The following is a 24,305-nucleotide window of genomic DNA, read 5'->3' as shown; positions in this document are numbered from 1 at the left end:
CACAGGTCAAGCCTCTAAAGGTCAAATGTGCACACCATAATGACGGTATTTATACACAGGGCCAAAGGTCCACTTACAAATCCAGACAACACTGGGTGCTGGTGTCTGACTTTATCCAGGTACAAGTATAAATACTCGGCCAGCTACTGGTTCTGCTGGTAAACAGTCGTTCACTTTAGAGACAATGAAAACATGTGTTCCCCTTCAGTCTAACAGACCCCTCAAACATCCTTTCTAATGCCGTAATCTGACACGAGCCGCAACTTTAACATGAAGCAATGGAAAGATTCATTTGTATTCAGCAAACTTATCCAATTTTCAATAGCTACAGTCTCTCATTATATTAGAACCTGAACTACGGATAATTTGAGTTTGTTCTGTCAGCAAATTAACCATATGTCAAAGCTCAAAGGACCTTCTGTATAGTGCAGCTACCATGGTCTTACACTCCTGTCAAAAATGCACTAAAAATATTATCCCTTCAGATATTTTAAACAGTTTGAATACCAATACAGCACAGACGCTATATGATAAGCCTTAATTAATCCCACAGTAGGGAAATTTGCATGGTTACAGCAACAGGGGAAAGTGCAAACATTTTAGAAATGTCAGCAGAAAAATAGAAAACTAAAAGTGTACACAAGTACTGGTTCAAATTGTCCAAATTACACTGGATGTGGAATCAACAAAATTGCATACATCAGTGGTATTGAGTAGAAAAACTTATGCAAATCTGTCTGCAAGTAGAAAAATATCATCACTAACGAACTGTGTAAAGATGTGTTTCATTTTTTTTTAATGGCACTAAAGTGGGGATTTTTAAGAGTTTCCGTTCAAAAGGCAGACAATCATGTGAGTGAGCTCAAGAACCAACGGGCACAACGTCTAATTCACCAAATGCTGCCGACAATCTGAAATAAATGAGCAATCATCCTCATCATCATTGGGAGGAGATACTCCATCTCATTTCCTGGCTTATCCTAAGCCATCAATTCTGTTATGAGGCAATAGGAGCAGATGGCCTCGGTTTAAGACGACAGCCCACCACCCAGGGGACACAAAAACACAAAGGTCACACACCCTCACAGATAGTCCCACTGCTGGACTGCCAGCCATGACACTTGTAACTAAGTGTGTACTGATAAACACAATGAAATAGTAAACAAGTTATTGTGTTGACATAATAACACATAGACCTGGGTCTGACGTTTAAGTTTGAAGAGTATAATTAGGCGGCTTTCCACTGCCGAGACTGAGGTGGTGCAAACATTTACAGGATTGAACAGTTTCAACCGCAACCTAAATTCCGAATGCAACAAAACTAAGACAAATAGTAGTTAGAGGGCATCACTCCAGTTCTAAGAGCAGGTAGGAAACAGAACAATGAAGGTTTGTTATATTGGCCAACATGACGAATCTGATGGTGATGTTGGAGAGAAGGCTGGTCTAAAGGGGCGGATCTTTAAATCGGAACATGCACAAAAGTTCCGGTAGTGGAACTTCACAGCACAAACTGTCCTGGAAACTGATGATTTCTGATTGACATTATATGTTGGCAGCATTTTTGCTTGTTTTACTGAAAACATAACCATGATTGATTGCAATGCAGGACATTAAAAGTCTTGCTAAATTGAAAACAAACTAAAAATTTTCACATGGGATTTTCACTTTCACATTGTAATAAATGGAAGAAGTTCCACAAACAGAAGTTCAATGGAAAAGACAACTAATTGTGTTTTTGTTATGCATGGACAGGAAGAAGTATTCACTGAAATGGAAAATTCAGTGAGAGAATAAATGGAAACTTTAATGTTTTGTTTTTACTTTTTTTTGGGAGACAGCATGAAGAAATAAAACAAAGTAAAGATATCCTTGAGTCAAACTAGCATCATCTATGGAAGAAATGACCCAGAGGTAAACTAATGGTAAAATTTCCTGAGAAGCTGTGCCTGTGAGTAGAGCAGCACAATCAAATCGAAACTTTAGAAAACTTAGCCAGTGTCTGAGGTGTGGTTTTATCACTTCTTATTTAAAGTTCACTAAATAGTGGTCACATCTCATACAAAATACTATTCATTAGTGGACAGTTGGAGGCTTTAAGCTTCAATTCTAACACTGTTAAAAAATATATATGATTGTGACAAAACAGAAAATGTGGCAGTAGTATGTCAAATATAATGAGTATATAGCTATTTCTATTAAACATATAAACATATACAATACAATGATTTATATTAAAAGCAGCAGAAAAAAATGGTAATTTAACATAATATCTTTTTAATAATTAATTGACAATAAAGTTAACAAAGTTTATATTAAAGAAATTACAAGAACCTATTGAAACAGAAATAATTTTTGGACATCACACTTTTGGCCAGTTTTTTTTATGATTTAATCAAAAAATTATTGTCCTTTGAGTGTTTATCATACTATAAGCAAACGGAATAGTGCAAACATTGAAAAAACATTAGAAGAAAAATAAAACAATAAACCAAAAAAGTATACATAAATACTAGTTTACATCTAAATTCCTCTAGATGTGGAAATAACAATATCACACATCTCAGTGGTATTGCACAGATTCATTCACGAGTAGAAATCCTTTGAAGTATTAATATTGCACAGATTTGTCTACGAGTTGATTAAAAACTGATATTGCACAGATTTTTGTAAATGTAGAAAAAGTGGTTTTGCAGAGATTTCAGATGTAAAATAAATTCAGAATTCATTAGAATTAGTTGTAATTCAACAAAATGTGGAAATATCTGTAATAAACACTACTTTTTTTAAAATCAGTCCAATATGTTTTTTAAAATATTTTTACAGTGTACTGGATAAATGGGATGACTGAACTCCAGTGAAGTGCACAGTTAGCTTTAGCTCAACTAGCTAATATTGACCTGAACTGCTGAACAATTAGCGATAAATAAAGCAGAAAACCCTGAATGAAAACAAAGCAGGCGAGAGGTAAGAAAACTAATGGTGACATGGGGTGAAATAACGTTACAGCTTCATTAAATAAACGCTGGTCACAAGGTCGACGTTGGGACATTTAGAGGGAAACAAGTTGGTAAACATTTGTAATAGTGTTTCTACGCTCACCTTAAACTGAGTCCAACTCCTCAGGACGCAGCTTCGCTCCTCGTCACGGCAAAGTTTCACTAGTTTTCTCCCTTTGAATTATCCAATTTATCCGCAACCTGCGCTCGTACACGCCGAGAAGGTAACGTTATTCCTCGAGGTGGACACAGCACCAGTCCTCACTGTCCAGACTTACACATTTCCACTCAGGAATCCAACTTTCACTAGTTTACGCGCAATGAACCGCTCCGTTTGGAGACAGAACAAGAAGAAAGCAGCGCAGTTCCTCCGTGCGCTGAAAAGTAACGCTGCGTTCAGTTTGCGTCCTCTGCTTGGTTTCACTCTGCAGGTTTCTCCCCCCACATGTAGCCGGTAAGTGCTGGTGGGATCGGTTTGGTGCAGCTCTCCAACAGGCGTAAAAAGGGGTTTGGCAAAAGGGGATATATTGTGCTGCCTTCAGAGGCTCCTCGTATTTTCTAAAACCAAGCTCAGGCAGCGACAAGACTGTGCCATGCTCCTTGTTCTTACAAAAAATTGCTTGCACGTTCATTCCTTTGGGTAACTTCAAGATATCTAGTAGCTCACGCATGTTACATTTAAGAAAAATAAGGGAAAAGTGCATCAAATAGGTTCTATTTCAATTGGCTCAGAAGAATCACCAACTGTAGTCAAGTTATTTAGACTTTTCCATGACAGACAGACAGACAGACAGACAGACAGACAGACAGACAGACAGACAGATAGATAGATAGATACTTTCTTCATCCATTCCGCATGTTCAGTATGCTACATTTAAGAAAAATAAGGACAATAGCGTGTAGTGTTTGTAGTGTATTGGCTCAGAGGAGTCACTAGCTGCAGTCAGTCATAATCCCCTACAAAAAGGTAAGGGGTCATGCCACTCAGAAAATTTCTAACTAAGAAAACTTTCTACCAAAATGGATAATTTGGGGTTTGTGCCTGGGTCTCATTAGTGTATTAAATGGCCCTTTTAAATTGGCTCAGAAGAGTCACCAGCTGTAGTCAATCAAAATCACTTCAAAGACGGACTAAGAAAATTTGATTAGCACAGCTTTCTACATCACCAAAACTGATGACTTAGTGCTGGTGGCTGAGTCAAATTATGTTATCAAATGAGTCCCCAATTGGATTGGCTCAGAGGAGTCCCCAGCTGTAGTTAATCGTTATTTAAACTCAGATAGATAGATAGATAGATAGATAGATAGATAGATAGATAGATAGATAGATAGATAGATAGATAGATAGATAGATAGATAGATAGATAGATAGATAGATAATTTATTCATCCTCATCAGAGGAATCAGCAGCTGTAGTCAACTGTAGTCACTCAAGAGAAGTTAAGAAGCGATGCCACCAAGAAAATGTGATTGACACAGTTTTCTACATCACCAATACTGACATTTTAATTGTATATATATTTTGGATTCATGTGTTTCAATTATTCCATCACAGAAAATTCGAAGTTGTAGGAGTGATTGGAAACTCAAAACTACAATTATATTCAAGGTCTTTCTCGGGTCTTTACAATGTACATAAACTTTTGTTTACAATTGTATGGTTACATGCTCATATAAAAAAACTGTCAGTCATCCAGAATTCAACCATCCAATGAAAAATGTTCATATTAACATGTGAATTCCACTGCAGGACAGAGAAAACTGTGCGTACATTGTTATTGACATTGACAATAGGGGAATTAAGCAACAAAGATTTAACATTTGACAAGCATCAATAAATCTTTGACATTCTGGGGGAGAAATTACCTAAATAATTTCTCGGTTTTACAATGTGCTAATATAGGTTGTATAATAAATCAATAACGTACTAAAATTTTTATTGTATTGTGACATGATGTGGGCTTCCACTGTAAGTCCTGTATTTCCCACAGTCCCTGAATGCATCACTAGCTACTAGAGAAATGACTGGTGCTTGGCAGACCCCTTCTGGTCAACTGGAAACATGCATCCTACAAATCTGTTACGGTTTGACCCTCAAACTTTGTGATTTGTCAGACTCCCTCTTGAATAAACACACATCCAGTTTTCTAATCAGCAGCAACATCTATTCAGAGAGACTGAGACTTGAAGATAAATCAAAGGGGCAGAAGATGAAACAAAAATAGGTTATCCAGGGTTATAATTCATCTTGTGAGTGCATGTAACATATGCATGGGCTGTAAAAAATCTGAAAAATGAACTGACTGGTAACAAACAGCAGTCTTGTGCTATAATGAGGCATGAAACAAGCATTCATAAAGCATTTAAATGGTTCGAATGGAAATGAATCTGTAAATATTTACTAGGATGTTGTTCACAGAGCAGTTCTTTATTCAATCCTCAGATTATAGAGGTCACGCTTCAATACGAGGCACTGGATGCAAATCAACAGAGACCACACAGAGCCCTCAGCTCACACTTGTCATCTGTAAGGAGGGTCTCTCCTCCTGTATCTTTGTCTCTTCTTGTGAAAAGAAGCCTTTTATCTCCCCTCCTCTTAATTCTCCTGTAATGAGGACTGAAGGCAGATAAGCTACACTCACTTCAAAGATCACTGGGCCCCACCCACCATGCCAACCCTTAAATACCCCACCCAACTCCCAGTTCAAAGACAAGACAGTGGATTCAGCTCTGCTCCTCCAATACAGACCACAACTATAGTCATCAGTTAATATTGCAAAATCTGAATCCCTTTTTAATCCATAAAGCTCCAAGAGAACTGTGTGAAAAGCAAATATGTCATAAAGTCAATGAAAATACAGAAATCAGTCACTGGATTTTATATTTTATTTCACTCATCACAATTTTGGGGAATTCATGCAGCAAAGATTCCCATTAGAGTGAAAAAAGGAACAAGTCATGAGACTTTTTTAACATTAACTGCACCAAACAAACATTTCATTCAATGAGAAATTTTAGCAAATGTAATAAAAAATGTAATTGTCAGTAAATGAATATTACTAGTTACTAATATTATTATTACTACTGTTACCTTAGAAATGATTACTATTCCAATGTAAAAATGTTCTCTGCTGCATATCAATCATGTGGATCATAAAACAGTAGAATCCTGGAAATACTGTTTGGCACATCAACAACACAGAAATAAACTAAATAAAATGTGAACATGTAAAAATGTACCACTCAGGGCCACTGTGTGAGGAATTACTGTATTTTAGTAATACATTTTTAAGATATGGCAAGAAAACCCTTTATTAATCCCAAAAGAAAATTCTTGTGACAGACATTGCTCAGAATTACACACCATAAGATATGCTGGACCTGAAAAGTAGAAAAGCAAAAAGATATAAGTATAATACTGAAATAAGTAAATGAAATAAGACTAGAATAGAACAGTGTAAAGTAATGCTGGCAACTATACTGAGATTATATGTAATACCACACATTATAATGAAATATTGCACCTAAAACTGAGATGAAAATGAAATATTGCGCATTACATTGACAAATTTGTACATGAAAGCAAAATATTACACATGAAACTGAAATACTACACTGATATTAAACAAACCATTGAGAAAATTAAAGTTGCTAATGATAATAATGATATTGTTATTACTGTTTAACTCCATATGTCTAATGTTTTAGCTGTCATTCCTGCAGAAAGTACTGTAACACGCAAGGATCCTGGGACCCCTTTGGCCTGTTTGTGGGGAATTTGCGTGTACATATGAGCACAAGTCTGTATTCATAGCTGGGTGACAGAGAACTGAGCTAGAAAAGTGGAAAAGCAGAGTGTGAATAAGGATTCCTGTCTGTCAGGGGCAACACGCTGCATTCACATCCCTGTGAAAAACACTGAGCCATTCATCTCAAAACTTCACGTACACACACACTGAAGACTAACTTGTCTTTGGAGAGCGGAGAGGAGCTGGATGGGCTGCCGGCTGCTCTGGGGGATGGAGGGTTGGTAGGCCATGGATGGCTGGGGGAGGGGTGGGAGGGTGGATGGGAGGCAGAGAGGGCAACCTTCCCCCTCTGCTAGTGTGTTCATTATCACGTATCCAGAAAGAGTGACAGACTCCCCATTTGCTTTAATATACTCTACACTGATAGGTGGAAAAATGAGGATTTCCAACAGCTGCGAATCACACGCCTTTCAAAAATCCGACCAGTAATCTGGGGGAAATTTGTCAGCAATGACCCGGATAAAATTCAAGCTCGCTTTGACAAAGTTGTTTATATATGACGCTGAAATTTTACTTCTGATGGGTCCTTTGAAATATCGTGTTAACTATCAGAGGTTCATCCCATTTGTTTGCTTATTAATTTACATAAATAATTTCTTTAACCTTATAATCAATCTATCAGTCAATTGCAATAAAGCAGTACCAATAATGCAACCAAACCACCATCGTGCTCTAAATGAAGGATTAAGGAACTAAAGAAAGGGATTAAGGAACAGAAGAAACACTATCCTAAATAACACATGCAATTAAGAAACACCAGACAAATTCAAATCAAATAAATATTATTAACATATACATAGCTAAATAAATGATGTGCAAATTAGAAGCTAAAATTAATTTGAAAATATAATATTACAAAAAATACTAATAAAAAGAATGAAGTAACAAATTATACATTGAATAGACTAAAATATTTAAATAACTGAAAAAATAAAGAAATCAACAAATAAAATTAGTGCTAAGAAGTGTGATTAAAAAAAAGCAAAATCCATTACATCAACCAAATCAATCAACAAATATACTGTATTTATTTAGAGTAGCCACCGTAATTACCATTAACAAAAATGTAGTTGCTTGTATAAATCAAATCACTTGTCTAAACATTCTTTTGTGAACTGACAAGCAAAACTTTTTTGCTCAGTTTCCACCAATTCTGTTTTTACAGCAGCCTGCTGTCAATGGTCATTCATCACATTTTACAGTATTTAGCTGTATTCTGGTAAAACTGTGCACTACTGTTGGTATTGACTGTGCTTTTACAGTCATCTATTTTAGTAAGTTCATCTTCTAAAGTAACAATGCAATTTCCTGGAAAGTTAAATGACAGAACAACATTAGTTTTTGGTGCTGCTCCAGATTTAATAGCACCTCCACATGGCTGCGTGTAAAACCTGAATCAGGATGTGGAGTTGGAGAATTATTTTAACCAACTGATCCATCAACTCTGTTCTTTAAAAAGTTTGCTGCTCTTTCAAGTGTTTTTTAAAACTTTGTTCCTTCAGTCAAGCTTCATTTGTTCTTTTCTTAATTAGGGTCATAATATGCTGACATAATGTCACCATTTAAAAACAGTGTCATGGACATCTTAAGATTCTTAAAGTGTTAAATTTACCTCAGTTTCTCTTGTACACCCCCTTCACTAGAAATGATCTTTGCCCATGAGTGTTTTTGAGCATTTAGATTCAAATCCTTTTCATAACCCGTCATATAAACCATGTAGTTCTCACAGCTGCCATATGTTGCATTAGCAGCTATCTTGTAAAAGATTTTTCCATTTGAAATGGAGCTATATGACGTTTCCTTCCCAGGCAACTGCTTAACTATATTACCCAAACTACTTCCTTTTTGAAAATATAATTATCTTGTAGGTTGAACTGTGCAATAGACAACCACTGGTGACAAGAAAGTGCTTTTTGCTCCACCATTATCGCTGAGTTATTTCACTGTGAAGAATGTATCGACTTATTATGTAAAATCTTAAAGAATTTGTGAAGTCTAGCCCAGTTTAGCCCGTGAAATGTTTACTCCCAGAGATGTTTTGTTTTGTGACAGCAGCTCAATTGGACTGAAGGGGGCAGTAAGTTCTTGTCTGATTTCCCTCCATCCTCTGTGATCACTTTTTGATCCGATGTTTGAGCAATTTAGCCAACTCAGCGGCAGTATTGCAGTATTTCTTGTTGTGTAGAGGTTTTGTGAATGAATCCTTCTCTTATTCCCACTCCATGAAGACAAATTTATAAATATTTTCCTAAATCTTTAGCAGAAGTTATCAAATGTTCAAAAGTCTTTTTATATTGCCTTGTGTAACTTTCATATCTTCACTAGATGCCTTTTGTGCCCCATGCAAAACACTTTGTTATGCCTTGTTGTTGAAAGCTGCTATACAAATACTGTCCTCAAGCAAATACAAGTAAATTGCTGTTTTAAAAAATGTCTTGTTTGAGATGAGAAGCATAGGCAAAGGAAGAACCCATTAAAATATGGTGGGGATCCAGTTGTACACGTGAAATCACACATCATATAAGTGTAGACTGTTGACTTTGGCACTTTATGTAGTAAAGCTGCCTTTAAATTAGATATGTTTACTGTAACTGGTACAAATGCTGGCAAACTGTTATTTTTTATTGCTAAATTTGCTGGAACAGGACAGGAACTAGTTTTATTTGTAGACAGAGCACACGTGATGTAAGAGTATATTTAAAGTGGGAGAAAAAGTGGGATTACCTTATTTTGTCTGCAGCAGTGTTTAATATTTATTTTAGGTGAAAGTGTTGCATTGTCAGGGTAAAGTTGACTGATGGAATATATTATGACAACTTCCGGTCTGAGAGTTATAAAAATTCTAAACAATATTTTCACTCAGCTTTTTAAAAAAAAAAAATCATATATGTATTAAAACAAAATGATTTGTCTAACAGTTTCACATTGTCCAGGAGACGGCGACGTCGGATCAGTAATTATATTCTGAGTTGTTTCCATAATATAGACAATCCAAATCAAATGCCATTTACCATCTGCTGTGTTCTTCTTTTACTTAAGCTATAGTAAGAAATATTTTCAAAAAATCACGGCAAAAACGATGACGTTAACGAAAATAAAAAATACTTTACGTAAAACACAACTTTAAAATCAAAGTTGTGTTTTTGTGGCGGCGGACACGCGCAGCGAGATCGTACGTGCGCGCTTCCGTAAAGCAGTGACAAAGATGGCGGTCGCCGGATCAGGTAAGCCGACTTCAGCGACAGTTTACCCAGTGTGTTGTTGTTAATTTTCCCGTCGATGCACTCTTTCCAGCACATCGCATTAGTAGCATAACAGTTTAACAATCCCATACCGTTCGTCTGCGGTGGAGTTTTAACTGGAACGAGACTCTGGTTGAAAGAAAATACTGTCACTAACGTTGCTAGCTAGCTGGCTAAATGGCTAGCGAAACTGGCCCACAGTCTTTGAGCACCACACGGCCATCTGCGTCAACCTTGGTGTGTTTTTATGTAGCTTGCCGGTTAGAAAAACGCTAAGAGAGTGATTAATTCTACATAACAGATCACAATTACCAGGGATATTGGTGGGTTATTGTGTTAGCAAGGCGGTGACGCCCGTGACTAGCTTGATGGGTAGCTGGATAAGTTGGTTGCTCAGATAACGTTAGCTGGCAGCTGAATAAAGGGGGGCAACAACTGGAGTTATATCGGAAATAGTAAAACAAAGTAATAGTACCTAAGGCAAGATTTTACACCTCGAAAGCACAGTCCAGCTGCTTCTTGAATGCGGAAATTTGTCGTTAGGGGCACGTGTTTACATTTTATTGTTAAGCAGGTAACTCCTTAAAGAGCTAGCAACCTAGCATAGTTTCTCACGTTAAACCAAAGTCAAGAACTTGCTGTTGGTCAGACTAGCAATAATTTTATTGATCTGTGGATAAGCAATGCTGTAAATAAATTCAGGTGATTTATAAAGCAGACCGACACTCTTAGTAACTTGATAATAAATAAGTGTTAACCAAGTTTAATGGTTTCAAGTGTTACACCTGTGTGGTTAGTTTACATTCTCTCAGAATGTCAATTAAGTGTTTTAGGTGTTACCCCTTTCCATTGCCCATGTTCTGAAAACTCCTGTAACTTTTTAGCTTTTGCAGTGATGCTAAAAACCTTGAAGAACAGGTATGCTGTAAAGCAACAGTTCAAGGTAAGGGTAAGGTACGCTTGAGGGTGTAATGACAGAAGATTATCTGCGACTTATAAGAAGAATGGTAATTTGCTGTCTCACCAAGGCGTTCTTGCTGATGAATGGTGTTGCAAACAATTAAGCAAGGAGAGAAAGAATGAAGAACAAAAAGAGATTATGCAAAGAAAGGCACATGGTTTTCTGTTTCCGTTTCTGTTGTCTCCCCTTTACCCCACAGTCTCAGAGTTGCAAATACACTCAACAGTCTACTTGCACTCACAGCGCAGAAACAATCAGTCCCCTCGCTGTAATTGCACTGTATTGTCTTGATGTCCTGTAAATATCAGAATTGCCAAAATAGTGGTTAGTAATCAAACCCAACTGTGTCATTTTAGTGTGATTAGTGGGTCAGTAGTTTGTTTTTTTACACATACCCTCCTCCAGGTTAATATGCTTTTGGGTAGTTTTTTGTGTTATTGCAAATTATTTAGTATGATGTGAGTGTACGGTCTTCCAATATGTGATGAGGCAGATCATTTAATGTTCTTTTTGTGTGTGTCACATGTCTAAAGTCGTAGTTCCCCGCAGCTTTCGGCTGCTGGAGGAACTGGAAGAAGGTCAGAAGGGAGGTGGAGACGGTACAGTGAGCTGGGGCCTCGCAGATGATGATGACATGACGCTAACTCACTGGAATGGCATGATCATCGGCCCCGCCAAGGTGAGCCACACTCAGGGATTATGACACTTAAAAACAAAACGCTTGTCCTCCTCAGTTGTCCAGTACACTTTCAGCCTTGCATTGAATTGTCCCTGTAAGAGGAAAGACACCATCTAACACTTGAGAGTTAATGCAAAACACGGGGTGCACTCCAAACGTTAGGTGGTGCAGTTTCAGTTTGTCCTTAAATACATCTTTAAACTGTGCAGCAAAGATTGTGAATGTTTATTGCATGCCACACTGTGCAAGAGGATTGTAGCATAGTCTTGTTTTTTTGGAGTCAACAGTATTAATTTTAGGTTGTAAGATTGTGTGATAAACGTGTGCAGAATATTTCCACTATAGTTTAAATATAAACTGTATAGGCACATTATCAGTGTGTGTCATCCATCTCCTGCATCTTATGTTTTGAAAAGGCAACTTTACAAGGTGTTCTTATTTGCCAATCACACCAGCTCTTTTTTTCCATTTCTCCATAAGTGTTTTTTAGTCAAAAAAAGCACATGCAACATACTGTGCTGTCCAATGTAGTCAAAGTCATTTATTTTTATGAGATACTCTTTTGGGTGCTTTGTAGATGGGAGTTTATTCCTAAATATCTGATACTGAAGTTTTGCAGCAACCTGTCACTGGTTACCAAAGCTCTAAACTAAATATGGTCGACATGTCTCACAATGCGACTTAGAGTCACTGTTTTGGATCAGTGATCACAGATTTTACCATGTGTCTTTCAAGGCTTTCTACGAGCTTATGTTTTAAGCTTATGTTCTTGAGAAAAGAAACACAAGCAACATGATAAATATGTTGTGCAGCCGTGTGGATGTACGTAACAACTCGGGCAGGAAAAACCTCTTGATTGCATGTGGCAAATGAGGCTACGTTTGTGTCTCTGAATCTTTGTCAGCTAATGACTGAGCAGCAGGACAGTGTGGATATTGTGGTAATGATCGCTGTTGAGGATGAGCTGCAGTGAGGTGAACTTCAAACAAGGCAAATATCTGGTGTGATGATTTTGAAAGACCCTTTGACAGGGATTATGCCACATATGCAGTTTAAATTGGTAAATATCAAATAGATGGTTTCCAGGCCCAATAAAGCAGTTAGATGAGCAAAGGAGACTGTTCAAGTCTGGGTGACCCTCCCTCAAGTCAATCAGGGTAGCCATGTTTTATTTATGTCAGTGCAGCACTTTGCATCTGTGTGGAATTTCACCATATGTGGAGTATATATTGCAAAAACAAGATTTTAAATGAGTGACCTGGGTGTTTGTTATTGCAAAACAACAGTTTTAAACATCAGCATTTTGTAATAAAACAGCATACAGTCTTGTCGACGATGAGCAACAGGATGTTTACATAGTGAATGTTCTCTTGAGTAACTGCGTTTCAGCTTGTGAAGATTCTGTTGCAGCATGTTACAAGTTCTGAGGTGGCAGATGCATGTTTTGCTCAGATCCATTATTGTGGGGGTTGTGCTCCATTTGATGCCACCTGCACAGTTCAGCTTACCCTCTAGAGAGTTGTGATGATGCGTCACTTCCTTGTGCGGTTTAGAAATGAGGAGAAGTGCATGCATGCACTAGCTAGTTTGTATTTTTGCAGTATCGTTTATGATAACTTCGCTCATTCACCCCCATGGTACAGGGAGAAATTTAACAACGTGTAAAGTAAAATAAAATGTGTCATGCAAAAATCCACTTTACTGTTAACACAAAACACAGTTCTCAATGTTCTATTTTATGAACAAACTGAAGTATGCTAGACTTTGTCATGCCGTAGGATTACTGATGACAAACAGAATTTTTGAGCAGCTGCAGTCAGAGCTGAGAGTTCACTCAGTTTCGATAAATATTTTAGTATCTGCTCACCTCTTCAGTTAAAGTCCACTAAAGGTTTGTCTTCACTAAGATCTAACCTCAGTTCTCATGTTCTGTTTCATTCTATTTTGTCAGACTTTATTAAAGATGTGATGAAATGTATAAATCACAGTCAGACTTCCTGTTATACCGTCAGAATTTTTAGAACAGCCATGTAGGGGAAGCTTAAGTGGCAACAATTTTTTTTTTAACTGCAGCCGTAGTAGGTGTAGGGTGATAAAGCTGACAAAGTATTATGTCAAAATTAAGGCTGTACCGAGTAAGAATTTTGTCAGTCAAGTCATGGTTGTTCCCTAGAATGACTTGAATGTTAATTCCTTTCTTTTAGGCCATCACATAATATTGGGCCTATCAGACACTTTATGGCTGACTACAGTAACTTAATTTTGCCTGTGAACATACACTTCACAGTCACTCAGGCTACATGCTGGTAATGTTACTTCTTACACACTTATTGCACTTCCTACAGCCCTGAACCCAGCGTCACACACATAAGCCAGATTGCTTAAATAGAAAAATAGGCAGCAAAAATCAGTTGTGCCAATAGTCGACTGATCACTAATTGCTCTCATTTTTCGCCTAAGCCTAGTACAAAGGTCAAGAATGAACTGTCCAGCTCTGTCAACAGATGTCAGTTATTGACGAAGAAGCAATGGATTGCACATATCATCTTGGACTTTTAGTTCATCATCTAACTTGTTGTCCTTTTCTTCAATTGCAGACTGTCTATGACGGCAGGATATACAGTCTGAAAATAGACTGCGGAACCAGGTACCCAGAGCATCCTCCTCATGTCCGCTTTGTGAACAAGATCAACCTGACTGGCGTGAACAGTTCGAACGGCGTGGTGAGTATTGAGAGTTTTACTACTCATCCATTCTTTCCTGATTGATCAACATTTTAAGTTAGATCATTCGTAATTCAGTCAAAGAGAAAGTGAAACAGAGAGCTGACAGTGACACCAGGAGGTTGATCAATACTGTAGCTGGAGAATTATGTATTTTCAGTCAGCTCTCTGTGAAAATTACACTTTTTGAGCGCACTATAGGAACTCAACATGTTAAAGTATATATATATATAAAAAAAAGCACAATTTGTTGGAGTACTGCTGCCCAGTTGAACACCTAAGAGGGATTTCGACCCACCTGTTAGGCTGAGCTCTCCTCCACCACCATCAAAACATTAAATGAGGGAGTATTATTTAGAAGAAGGGTGTTTGTGGCTCCAGTAGCATTCTAGTGACTTGAAGAAGGCCCAGCACCTCATTAAGACACTTGGATTTCCTTTAGTATGCTGCTAATCCACTCTGTTGAATGCCAAATAAATCCAAGTTCCTCATCACATTGAAGAAGCTCTCCTACAAATCACACATGCCTTAAACCTGCCTTGCTTATTAATTTGCATGTAGTGCAGTTGCTATCACCACATTCTATGGAATGGGTAAACCAAGCAATTGAGTATTGCACTCGCTAAAATTGCCAGAGTCACAAGAGACAAATAAAAAAAGAATGGTCAAAATGGATTCGTCAGAGGCGGGGATATTCTGCCTTTTAGTCCCTAGGAGGGGCCATTTTCCAAAACCACTGGATCCTCCAGATTCCCTAAAGCGACTCAGTAGCCCATTTCATTAGTCCCTCCCTGCCTCCATATTACTCACTTCTGTCCCTTTTGAATTTGAATGTAATAATACTTAAAAACCTTGGCTGCCCCTCATGGTGTTTAATTGGTTTTAAAAACCCATAAACAATTAAAAACAGATGTGTAGACATGATACAAGCACAGAAAACAATATCTGCAAGCATATAACTGTAATCACGAGAGTATTTCTGCTCCCCGAGTGCACAGAACAGCGTTTGCAAATAGAAAAGCAGTACTCGTGAGGGAGCATTTCTGATCTGTGTGCACAAATGTGGTTTCATAAGCAGAGGACTGTGATCATTTAATCCTCCCAATGAACTCACAACAGCTCAGCGCTCACTCGCCTGTTAGTTGACTTTTGAGACTTTAGAAATGGGACAGTGGCTTGTGAGAATAAAACAGTATACAGTCTGTTTTTTAGTGAAAGGAAGTAACAAAACTGGCCACTAAAATTACCGTTAAAGAACTGGATCGAAAAGCAGTACTGGTAAAAGTAGTACTACTGTTAAAATCTGAACATTACCTGTCTCTACTGTCATTCAAGGCGAGCGAAGGCATCCAAGGTGGGGCTTCAGTTGTCCATTCTAACACACCACACCGAATGCAATCATCAGTGGTTACAGCTTTTTTTTTTTGGTTATGATGGTGTACGCAGGGCTCCAGGCGGCGACCAAAAAGTTTACACGTGTGACCTGTTTTTTGAGAGTGTGTTAAAATTTCAAGTGGTTGCATTTGTGCAAATGAATGATGATCAGCGCAGGTAGCTACTGCGTTAGCCACAGTGGTAGACTGTAGAACGGTAATTTCTTCTCTTGACCTGTCCGTCTGTTCTTTCCTGATGCATAAAACAAGCTGTTTAGCTGCAGTGTGTTCCAAAGATAAAGCAGTCTGAAGCTGATCATTTTAAAAACAAAATGAGGCAAGAGGAGGCGGCTGGTTGAGAGGAAGAGGTACCGACACACCTGATGATCAGAGTGCAGGTGCAGGCAGGGATGTTATACATTCAATTACAATCGCTAATGCAGTGGTAGAGCTGCAAAATTGGATTAATATTAATAAGTCATGGTTTTGGCCTCTCACCATTACATGAACATGATCGATAGTAGTATATACATATAAAACATTTGGGAAAAAAAACTGTGCTCATAGAAACAAGTGCATGTAAATAAAACCATTCAGGTCCATCTTGGCCAAATCTGACTTTAGAACACCTTATTTTAATCTTTCCAGTGTAATTTTGCTCTCACACCTGTCTGAATTCCATCTTGAATTTCCCCAAGAGGATGAATAAAAGGTCTGTCTGTCTGCCTACAGTTTAAAATTGTTGAGTGAAAGTATAAACTCTGCATCAAAAATCTACCTACACTTAAAATGTCAGTTTTGCTGACGCAGAAAGCTGTGTTGATCAAATTTTCTTGGTGGCATGGCCTCTTCATTTATCTTGATTGTAACTGACTACAGCTGCTGACTCCAGATGAGGATGAATAAAGTTTCTATCTATCTATCTGTCTGTCTGTCTGTCTGTCTGTCTGTCTGTCTGTCTGTCTGTCTGTCTGTCTATCTCTCTGTCTTTCTGTCTGTCTGTCTGTCTGTCTGTCTGTCTCTCTGTCTGTCTGTCTGTCTGTCTATCTGTGGGATCTTGAGGGAACATCTGTAACTTCAACTGTCTATCGATAGGTTTAATGACTGTGCCCAGGTGGGAGGTACCACCACCTGAAAAAGTTTCTCTTGAGCCTTGGCTTTGCGCCTTTTCATGTAGTCTAAACTGCATTATCGTGGCCTCTAATAATCACAGCTCCACATCCACCCTTCCTTTCTCTTCAGGTGGACATAAAGTCAGTGACGGCGCTGTCCCGGTGGAAAAACTCCTACAACATCCGGATGGTGCTGCAGGAGCTCAGACAGCACATGATGATGAAAGAGAACAACCGGCTCTCCCAGCCGCCCGAGGGCCAAGTGTACAGCAACTGATCCTCCTGCTGCTATCCCTCCCTGTCACTCACTCTCACACACAACCACGCACACACATAACATCGTACACACTTAACACTGACTCTGCCACTTTCCAAAAAAAAAAGAAAATACACAACCGCCATTGGTTTCCAAGACTCTTCGACTCCCACTTCCTCCTCCAGGAGTCTTCCATTGGACAGAGAGAGGGATGCATAGGTGAACCCGACCTCCTCACCCAGTGCCCAGTCATCCATTAAAGTTCACGGTGCAGACCAGACATTAAAAACAGGAATACTGTACATCTTACTAATGTTATTTTTTATTTACTTTGTGTTTCTATGTCCGGATTGTAAAATAACAAATGACCTGATTGAGTGTATTCATAATGTGTGTGTTCTGGGTTCTTCACAAGTGGTGACAGTCAGTCCCTGTTATTATATGGGTATATATTGGTGAGGAATTTGAATCGATTCACTGTTTAGGAAAACAAATCCACTTCTGTAAGCCCGACTGAAATACGGCTGTTAAAGGTTTTGGATAATTTGAAGTTGTTTTTCCACACGACAAACCTCAATATCTCGCAGTATGCTGAAAAATTTCCCTTCAAAAGTTAAAAAAAAAAAAAAAAAACATACCCCTTTTGCTTGGTCTCCCAAGCTGTGTTGGTCTCAAATTCCCTAGCTTCCGCAATATCCCGACGATGTGAATTTGAGGGGCCTTCCTTAAACCGAGTGCATGTCCAGTACACGGGGAATAAACTGCTACTAGACATTCAGCAACGTATCTATCAGCAGGGCACTGCTGGCTCATCACTCATGTTCTCAGACTTGTCTTCTGTGTGCCATATGGTTCATAGCGCTTTGTGATGGTGATTGATTATTAGCAGCCAGCGGGAAAAGGGAACGGAGGGGTGGGGGGTGGATATTGGTCCCTGTGCTTTCTCTCTTTAGAGAACGTAGCTTTGTGTGCTTGGCACCCTTTCGGGATCACCACTGTACTGTGGCCTGTGTGGAACAGGAGGAGCTGTGATTTATTTTTGTTTGCTGTTTTAGTTTTTTGGGGTTCTTGTTTAGGTTTCTTTAGTCTCTGGGCTGACCTGTGTATACTCCATGGAGTCGTCTCTCCTCTCATCCCCCCCCCGCCCCAGTGAACGCAATGTATGGCTTTGGATGTTTATTTTATAATGGGGGTTGAATCTAATCAGGGTGACGGTGACCTGTTGCATGGTTTTATTTGAATTAAACGTTATTACTTTTGCACGTTTGTGTCGTCTCCAGACTGATTTCCGTATGATCTAACGCAAGAAAAATAGCGGGTCAACGCAAAATTACTTCCTCTTTTTCTTTTAATCAATGTCTTTTTGTTCAGCAACTTATATTTACTATCCCACCAACCCTTCCTCCCCACCACCAGAACAAGAACATCTCAGCCAGATGACGAGAAATGGAAGTTAGAACACCAAACCTTCCTTTTCAAAAAGCAGCTAACAGCTGGTTTGTCAGATTAATATCTAATTGATCAGATGAAGTGAGTAGTTTTTCCTCCTGAAAATGTCATTTACCCTGTGTAAAGTGTGTTAAAATTTGGTTCTTACTAAGTGGGCTCCAGTGGTGCCAGATTTCCCAGCAGAAAAAAGGTTCAGAACGTACTTGAAGAACCTCTCAACCCACACAATCCACTACCCTGCTGTCTGTGTTTCGGTTTCATTTTTGTTAAAATGTGGCTACGGCATACGTATTTGTACCCTGTATGGTTAGCTGCTTTCAATTCTTGGTGGCTTCTGACAAAATTGGCAAATGGAATCGTAAGCTGACCTAAGAAACCACCATCTTTAACCATCCTGAAAGATGTTTGAGCACATTTGAGTGGCCTCAAAAGACTAAAGATTTAAGAAGTGATTTATGCTATTTGCTCATTACTATGGTCAGGTCCACAAGTATTTGAACAGTGATGGAAATGTTCAAACTCTTGCTTCTGAAGCCATCACATTGGATTTGAAATGAAGTCAAGATGCAATGGAAGTGAAGACTTTTAGCTATTATTCAGTGGATTTAATAAGAACAGTACATTCAATATCTCAGAGCTATTTTTCCAGTCCTTCTATTTTTGAAGTTTCATGGGCCGGTGCGACCTTCTTCCTCCTTATTTCAAGACAGATTAAGAGCTGATTCCAATCATTAAATTTGCACTTTGTAGCTGTTCATAGTAACTCAGTAGGCAATATGAAGGGAAGGAGTTCATTAGACTGAAAAAACAAAAAACCTGTCAGAGACAGAACAGAAAGTTCAGGGGCTGTGAAATCAACAAATTGATTCATTTTTTATATTTAAAAAAAAAAAGAAGGAATTCACTGGTCAGCTCAGCAACACCCAAAAGACCACAGAAGACAGCTAGAGTGGATGGATGCAGAATTCTTTCCTTTTAAGGATTCAAGGTTCTTTATTGTCATGCCAGCGCTTGAATTCGCAAGGTGGCACTAAATTAGTATTCAGGTCCTCGTTGTAAAGAAAAATAAGGGATTTCACATAACTAGCACTATATTCTTGACAATGTGTTGGGAAACCCTTATTCTGATCCATTTCTTACATGGGTTAACAATAGGCTGATTTTGTGAGCATCTCTAGTTTCAGAACTACACTTTGCACATTCATCCTTCTGCCTAAAAGAGAGAAACCCACCCATTTGAGTGTTCCAGACTCATCCATCACTTTGGCCAGTGTGGGTCGTTGGTAGTAAGATGCTCCTCTCAGACTAATCACGAGCAGCATCCTCATTCAGCAGCTGTTGTCGCTTTGATTTGCCTCTTCTCAGGGGAAGCAGGACAAAGAGTGGCACGTGACCTGAGCGGAGGGGAGAAAACACTGGTGGATCAGTCACAGTGGGTGATACAGCTGGGTGCCAGTCACTAACTAAAATACCAAACAGAGCAGGGCTTCCAAGGAGACACAATCAACTATTAAATCCAGCGCTGTGGTAGCTAAACCAACTCCTGATTGAACACAGAGGGAGAAAAAAGACTGAATGATGGCTTATCAATTCTAACCGAGTTAAATATGTGGATTTGATTCAAGGACACAGATTCTGCAGATAAAAAGAGGTGCTCTATGGGCTAAGATTAGATTTAAAAATGTGCTTTTTTTGTCCGTAATGAGAAAAGTCTAAAAAAGGGATATGAAATTGAAATTATGTTTTTACCATAGTTACTATTTATCCCATTATTGGGATGTCTTCACTGACCAGGACTGTCTGAATCGTGAAGGACACCACCGTTAACTCTGTGTGTGTGTGTGTGTGTGTGTGTGCGTGTGTGTGTGTGTGTGTGTAGCCCTCAATCACCCTGATTATATCAGCTGTGATGGGCAAGCTCTCCATCGGTCCAACTCTATCAAACAGACTCAGACTCAACTTGAATTGTCATTCAAACCACGTGCGACGATAAAAACGAAACACAGTTTCACAGGTCTTGGTTTGTAGCGTCAGATTTTAGCAGATAGCTGCTAAGAGACCACTACTAAGGAAAAGCAAGATGCAAAAGATATTCGTTTGGGCCAAGAAACACAAGGAATGGACATTAGACCAGTGGAAATCTGTGCCTTGGTCTGATGAGTCCAAATTTGAGATCTTTGGTTCCACCTGCTGTGTCTTTGTGTGATGCAGAAAAGATAAACGGATGGTCTCTACATGCATGGTTCCCACAGTGAAGCATGGAGGAGGAGGTGTGATGGTGTGGGGGTGCTTTGCTGATGAGACCATTGGGGATTTATTCAGAATTGAAGACACACTGAACCAGCATGACAACCACAGCATCCTGCAGCGACATGACATTACATCCAGTTTGTGTTTAGTTAGACCATCATTTATTTTTCAGCAGGACAATGAGCCCAAACACATCTCCAAGCTGTGTAAGGACTATTTGATCAAGAATATTCCCTCAGAATCATTACCACTTTACACATGAGTCACATACTGTCTACCAGCTTATACTGACCTAGACTGATAACAGGAGATTTTTATATATTTTAATAACACCAAATACATTGTTCCGAATTATTTTGCGCATGTAGTGTATAAAATCAGAAATGTGCTGTATTTATTGCATGATTATAATATTCTTCAAAAATTAGCACATTTGAAAAGAACTTTATGGATCTAGCTACATTCGAGTGACTCTTTCACACATCGCTTTAACCACACTTCTAACCTCTGAACTTGTCCATGTGTAGTTTCTTTTAATCTGAGGAGGCCAATATCGTCTCTTGGAGCTGCTGTTTCCGGACAGACTGCCGCCCCTCATCATAGATCTGCCTTTAAAGATTGCTGTACATGTTCTCAACAGGTTTGTTGTCGTTGGAAGAAGGTTTTTTTCTTCTTTAATCACCGCAGCATGAGTTGTGCAGCATACAATGTTTTCGTATCATGGCAGGAAAATGGCCAGTTGGTAACTCCACATATCTTACAAATGTCATTAAAAGACCCTCAGGGACCATAAAGAGAAGGCCGATATCACCAGGTCATCATTACTCTGCCTCCTTGCTGACATTGCAGTCTTGTAGGAACAGGGCGACCAACCATCCAGAACTTCACCCATCGGACAAATCCATCACAGAGCAGCTTGATAGCCATCAGAAGAAAATCCGTTGGGGTTCAAAGGTCTGAAATCCCTTGTGAAGGTTCTTTTCTGCTTCTTTTCTGCGTTTTCAGACTTTTAGAATCTCTCAGTATTTATTTGAATTCTTTTTTTAAAATGACTTGGTCAGCATTGACTCCAGCAGTTTCTTTTCATGTCAGGAATGTCTGACTTTCTCAGGCTTCAAGTTCTCCACAAATGTTCGGTGGGTTTGAGGTCAGCTGACTGTGGGGGAAAGTCCACAACACTCCTTGGTCTTCTTTGGTCTTCGAGTCAAAACGTTAAGGTGCATTCGTGTTCGTTTTCCTGCTACAATATGAATCCTTCTCTACATGTTTCCACATGTCTATGAGCAATGGAGTGCTACTTCTCCTTGGTCAGGGGTGGAGTTGATTCACTGCAGGTGTCCAGTAGCAGTCTTGTATTTTTGTTATGGATGTGGCTGATTCTGAGGTGCTATAATGGGCTGTCTTATATATTGAAAGATTGTTTGTTGGTGTCCTGGGTTGCTTAGTTTTAGAGTCAACTGATGAATTGTGAAGAACCAGGGAAGGACAGAGTGACCGATATGATCCAAACAGGAAGTGAATGAGAGTATCTACAACTTAATTTTCAAAAGTTTCTCCTTGTCTGCACTGCAAACTGAACTTCAAAAAATCTTTACTCTGGAAGGGATTTTCCTCAAGGTTCATTTTTATGCATAGAAGTTCACAACACATATAAAAACGGCACATACAAAAATTACCCATCTGCATGTGAAAAAGGCCTAAAGCTACTAGAACAGCTTGTCCTTGTTCAGTCTCCTAAGAAGTGGGTTAGAGATGCTCCTTGTCCCCTGAGACGGTACAAGTCAGACTTCTGCTCACAGGACTTTCTCTTATTGGAGTCTTTTCTTTTTTATTCTGCAAGTTATCTATCAGTACTGAAACCACTTTTCTATCTATTAGTGAATAAATCTCGATGTCTGGTGCGTTCACTTTTAGTCTGCTTTTGGATTTTGTTATGTATTTGTTGCATTTGTTTCAAATCTTGCTAATAGTTTATATTGTCTGATAGAAAAGACTGTGAGGCTGTGTTCCAGTTATCAGCAACCCCAGGAAATGTTATTCCAGGGTGCTGAAAAGGAGACTCCTGTTAAACCTCAAATTAAGAAGAAACAATGTGGATTCTGTTCTGGCTGTGGAATGGTGGAACAGCTCTTTATCTGCAGTTCCTGAAAGAGTCATAGGAGTCTGACCACCCAGTCCACATGTGTGTCATGGACTTGGAGAAGGCCTACAACCATATTTTTTGATGGACACTGCAACAGCACAGGGTACCAGGGTCATAGCTGAGAACCATGCAATCCTTGTATACCCAGAATGAAAGCTTTCCGGATCCTCAATGCAAAGCCAAACATGTTTCCGGTTGGTGCTGGACTCCACCAGGATTGTCTCCATTCCTGATGGTGACCTTCCAGCCAGGGTGAGGAGGGTGTCCACACTGGTGACCTCAGAGTGCTTTTTGTAGAAGACGTACTTCTGTAGGCTTCATCAGAATATTATCTTTAGCACATTGGGGTGGTTTGAGTGTGACGAATGAGAGTCAGAACCTCCAAGTTTGAGGCCATGATTCTTTGCCAGAAAATGGTGAATTGCTCCCTCTGGGTTGGAGGTGAGTTGCCACCCCAAGCGAAGGAGTTTAAGTAACTCGGCATGTTGAGTGGGATGGACAAGCTGATTGGTGCAGCATCAGCAGTCATGCAGGTGTTGTGCTGGGCCACTGTGGTGGAGACGGAGCTGAGCTGGAAGGCAAAACACTCAATCGGTGACAGTTGGAAGATAGACCAGTTGTTCTACATTCAGCATTTTCAAAAGACTTCTTTTTAGAGGTCCTAAAACTTTGTAGTAGTGTGGATACATAGCAGAAGATGTGCATTTTTACAATGAAAATGTTTTCAGGTTTATGTAGACTGAGTGAAGCAGCAAAGAAAAGTTAAGTGACTCTGTATAGGGGGATCTAATTGCAGATTTTGTAACATTTAAACCTGATTTTCCTGTCATTGTTGGTGACAGAACAAAAGAAAGACTTACACTTACTAGCAGAGCAAAAGTTCAGCCTGAAACGAGAAATCACTCTTCCTTATATGACTTCCTTTATCTAGTTTTGCCTTCATTTTGTTTGGTTTACGTTCTTGTATTCTCCCTGATTATCATCTTGAATATTTGCATTCATAGACCATCTTGATAATTAACTCCACTGGCCTGATTGCACTCTATTTGTTACATTCACATGTAAAGCACAGGGGACGATGGTGGTGGTGGTGAGTTGGGGGGAGCAGACCAGTTGTGGGAGGTGTCAGATGGTCGCTGACACACAAACTCCCACACCACACACACACACACACACACACACACACACACACACACACACACACACACACACACACACACACACACACACACACACACACACACACACACACACACACACACTCAAAGCCCCATGCTGAGTGATGCCAATTAGCTAAATGAGACAGATT

General features: G+C 39.2%; 2 protein-coding genes across 3 annotated transcripts in view; one reads left to right on the top strand and one right to left on the bottom strand.

Moving 5' to 3' along the window:
- The window catches only part of plxnb1b (plexin b1b), a 130,073-nt gene extending 126,585 nt beyond the window's left edge, over positions 1-3,488 (bottom strand). The window contains exon 1 of one of the 2 annotated variants that reach the window (XM_023292067.3): positions 3,103-3,488. The gene's annotated coding sequence lies outside the window, so the exon portion shown is untranslated. The remainder of the gene's footprint in view (positions 1-3,102) is intronic. The other variant, XM_023292068.3, reaches the window with a different exon arrangement.
- Positions 3,489-9,893: 6,405 nt separating this feature from the next.
- Positions 9,894-18,416, top strand: ube2v1 (ubiquitin-conjugating enzyme E2 variant 1). The gene is made up of 4 exons (XM_023292036.3): positions 9,894-10,032; positions 11,545-11,690; positions 14,288-14,413; positions 17,029-18,416. The coding sequence occupies exons 1-4, from the start codon at positions 10,014-10,016 to the stop codon at positions 17,173-17,175; spliced, it is 438 nt and encodes a 145-aa protein (XP_023147804.1). The 5' UTR covers positions 9,894-10,013; the 3' UTR covers positions 17,176-18,416.
- The last annotated feature ends 5,889 nt before the right edge of the window (positions 18,417-24,305 follow it).

Source organism: Amphiprion ocellaris, chromosome 5 (assembly GCF_022539595.1).
Source record: "Amphiprion ocellaris isolate individual 3 ecotype Okinawa chromosome 5, ASM2253959v1, whole genome shotgun sequence".
NCBI classification, from domain to species: Eukaryota; Metazoa; Chordata; class Actinopteri; family Pomacentridae; genus Amphiprion; species Amphiprion ocellaris.
Note: the sequence above shows the minus strand (reverse complement) of the source record. Positions and strands in the feature narration are given on the sequence as shown.

Coding starts and splice junctions, on each gene's coding strand:
- ube2v1 (XM_023292036.3), top strand. Junction 11,691..14,287: donor TGATCATCGGCCCCGCCAAG/GTGAGCCACACT, acceptor CTTCAATTGCAG/ACTGTCTATGACGGCAGGAT. Junction 14,414..17,028: donor TGAACAGTTCGAACGGCGTG/GTGAGTATTGAG, acceptor CTTTCTCTTCAG/GTGGACATAAAGTCAGTGAC.